Source organism: Mirounga leonina, unplaced genomic scaffold (assembly GCF_011800145.1).
Source record: "Mirounga leonina isolate KUSES-001 unplaced genomic scaffold, KU_Mleo_1.0 Mir_175, whole genome shotgun sequence".
Taxonomy (NCBI): Eukaryota; Metazoa; Chordata; class Mammalia; order Carnivora; family Phocidae; genus Mirounga; species Mirounga leonina.
Window position 1 is genome coordinate 21,833,837 of NW_023270453.1, and position 2,681 is coordinate 21,836,517.

Here is a 2,681-nt window from a genome sequence, read left to right on the forward strand (position 1 = left end):
GAAATAGAACCAACTCTGCTCCCCAGAAATTGAACTTTTGTGTTTTTTTTTAATTGTTTTTTGTGGCCTGTCTTTAGAAAAGCAAACCGGATGTTGAGTTGGGCTCACGTGGACTGCTTTAGCTGTGGTGAATAGCCAGAGCCTCCCATTTTAATATGCACATGCCTCCTTTCTTTCTCCCCAGTGGGGCTGGCAGAACTTCTGCTGTACATGACCCAAGCCACCCCATTTCACTGCCTATGAGCTCAGAGCTCTCTGTGTAAAAAATAAAGAAGTAAGCGAAAGGAAGGCAGGATGGCCCGCTGCTGACCATGCTCCCACAGCCTTCTGGACCCTGGGAGTTGGACTCACACATGGTCTGGTGTCTCAGGGACAGGTCTGGTGTTTATTGTGGAGAAAGACTGCTGGGGTTCACACTCTGGTGTTGTCCTTTCCTAGCTGTATCACTTTAATTTCCCTATGCCCTGGTTTCCTCACTTGGGAGCTGGGGTTAATGGTCTCTGCTCCACAGGGTGCAAGGATGAGATAAACTAATAGACGGGAAGGGCTGATGGTTAGCGCCATATAAGTGTCAATCCAAGACAATGGTGATGATGACAGTGATGCCGGTGGTTGATGATGGGGATGATGGGGATGATGGTGATGATGATGGGGATGATGGGGATGATGGGGATGATGGGGATGATGGGGATGATGATGGGGATGATATGATGGTGATGGGGATGATGGTGGTGGTGATAATAGTGATTGTGGTGATGGTGATGATGGGGATGATGATGGTGATGGGGATGAAGGTGGTCATGGTGGTGACAGTGGTGGAGATGGGCCCCACAGCCTTGGCTGCACCATGTCCTGAAGCTGCTGCTAACTGCCAGGATACAGCCAGAGGATCCTGACCCCCATCTCTCAGAACCAGTTCTAGCTTCATTCTTTCCAACCTGACTTTGGCTGTGGAACACACACAGGACTGTAATGTAATAACATTCCATTTTATCTCCTTAGAGTCATTTTTCTTTTTTTTTTCTCTTTTTATTTTTATTTGCATTTATTCTGCAGAACTTACTCCCGGGCCATAAGTTTTTGTTTCTTCAGTTTCTTCTGGGATATCTTTTGCTTCTGTGCAACCTCCTCTTCTGGTTTAGGAACAATCTGCTCTTTTTCAGTAAGGATCATCTCAATGTGGCAAGGAGAGCTCATGTATGGGTTAATCTGACCATGAGCCCTGTACGTTCTACGCCGCATCTTGGGGGCTTTGTTCACCTGGATGTGCTCAATGACCAGAGAATCAACATCTAAACCCTTAAGTTCAGCATTACTCTCTGCATTTTTAAGCATGTGCAGTAAAAATTCAGCACTCTTCTTGGGCCACCGACCCTGTGTCCAGCCCCACTGTTTGGCCTGGGCACACCTACCAACTCCACCATTGTAGTGATGGAATGGCACACATGCCTTCTGTAAAGTGACGTCTTTCAGATACTTGGTGGCTTTTCGGATATGCAGACCCTTGATGGCCTGGGCAGTTTCACGTGTGTTCTTTTCAGAATGGGGGGGGGGGGGGGGGGAAATTCACCGGAACACATGACACAACTCTTAGAACGTAAAAGTTGGTTCCCATACCTTAAAGTGAACACGAAGATTTGAACCTCTTGATTTACATGATTTCGTAGGGTTTTCTGGGTCAAGCGAATAGTGAACCATTTTCAGAGGTCACCTCAGGCCGCTTAGGGGAAGAGGAGTCATTTTTCTTAAATTAAAGAAACACGTATAAGGAATACAGTAGTGGGCTCTACTTACAAACCAACAAGATGTGTGCACACTTCAGTAAATTAAACGATGACGTGAATTATGAAAAGACCCGCTGCTTGGTCCTTTTCAGTGCCCCAGTGCATTTTGAATTGACAGAATCTTTGGGTTGCAGACATTTCCAAGCACATGTCTTTTGAAGGAAGTTAAGAACACTTGTGCCTGTTTTTGTTTTTATTTTTGGAAGGGAAGGAGAATTCATTCATCTCATTCCAAGTGGAAGGAACTCTGATGTGTTGGGACAGACACTTTGACCTTTGTTATTGTCATAGTAATTTATTAGGTGCCCAAACACAATCATAGTCTTGCTGAAAGAGTAAACCATGGTGAGGTGGGTGCTGGAGGTGAAGGAGCAGGGCAGCAGGCATAAGCGGAATGCTTCTGAAGCTCCTCAGTATCATCCGTGTGGCCAGGGCTCCAGAAAGCCTTTAGCCGAATGGTTTCCATCAGAGGATGTTCTTCTGACTTTTACTTACTTAGGAAACCTGGACCATGTGGCCTGGCCAGGGCAACAGGCAGGCTTTGACATATACACCCCTCCCCCTTCCTAAGCTCTGTCAGTGGCTTCCTGGAGTCAGGACCCAATATAGTCCCTCTCCTCTGCTGCCCTGGGGGCCACACCCTTCTCTTCACTTGGTCTTCTAAACATGCTCACTTGGGAGATTGAGTGGCTCTTTTTTTTAAAAGATTTTATTTATTTATTTGACAGAGAGAGACACAGTGAGAGAGGAGCACAGGCAGGGGGAGTGGAGGGGGGAGAGGCAGGCTTCCCGCCGAGCGGGGAGCCCGATGCGGGGCTCGATCCCAGGACCCTGGGACCATGACCTGAGCCTAAGGTAGACGCTTAACGACTGAGCCACCCAGGCGCCCCGAGATTG

The 2,681-nt window shown here is 47.5% G+C and overlaps 1 protein-coding gene across 1 annotated transcript; it reads right to left on the reverse strand.

Moving 5' to 3' along the window:
* Positions 1 to 1,020: 1,020 nt before the first annotated feature.
* LOC118021916 (60S ribosomal protein L17-like) lies at positions 1,021 to 1,727 on the reverse strand. The gene is made up of 2 exons (XM_035022409.1): positions 1,618 to 1,727; positions 1,021 to 1,533 (listed from the first exon to the last, which is right to left on the reverse strand). Exons 1-2 carry the CDS (start codon positions 1,696 to 1,698, stop codon positions 1,060 to 1,062), a joined length of 555 nt encoding a protein of 184 aa, XP_034878300.1. The 5' UTR covers positions 1,699 to 1,727; the 3' UTR covers positions 1,021 to 1,059.
* Positions 1,728 to 2,681: the final 954 nt, after the last annotated feature.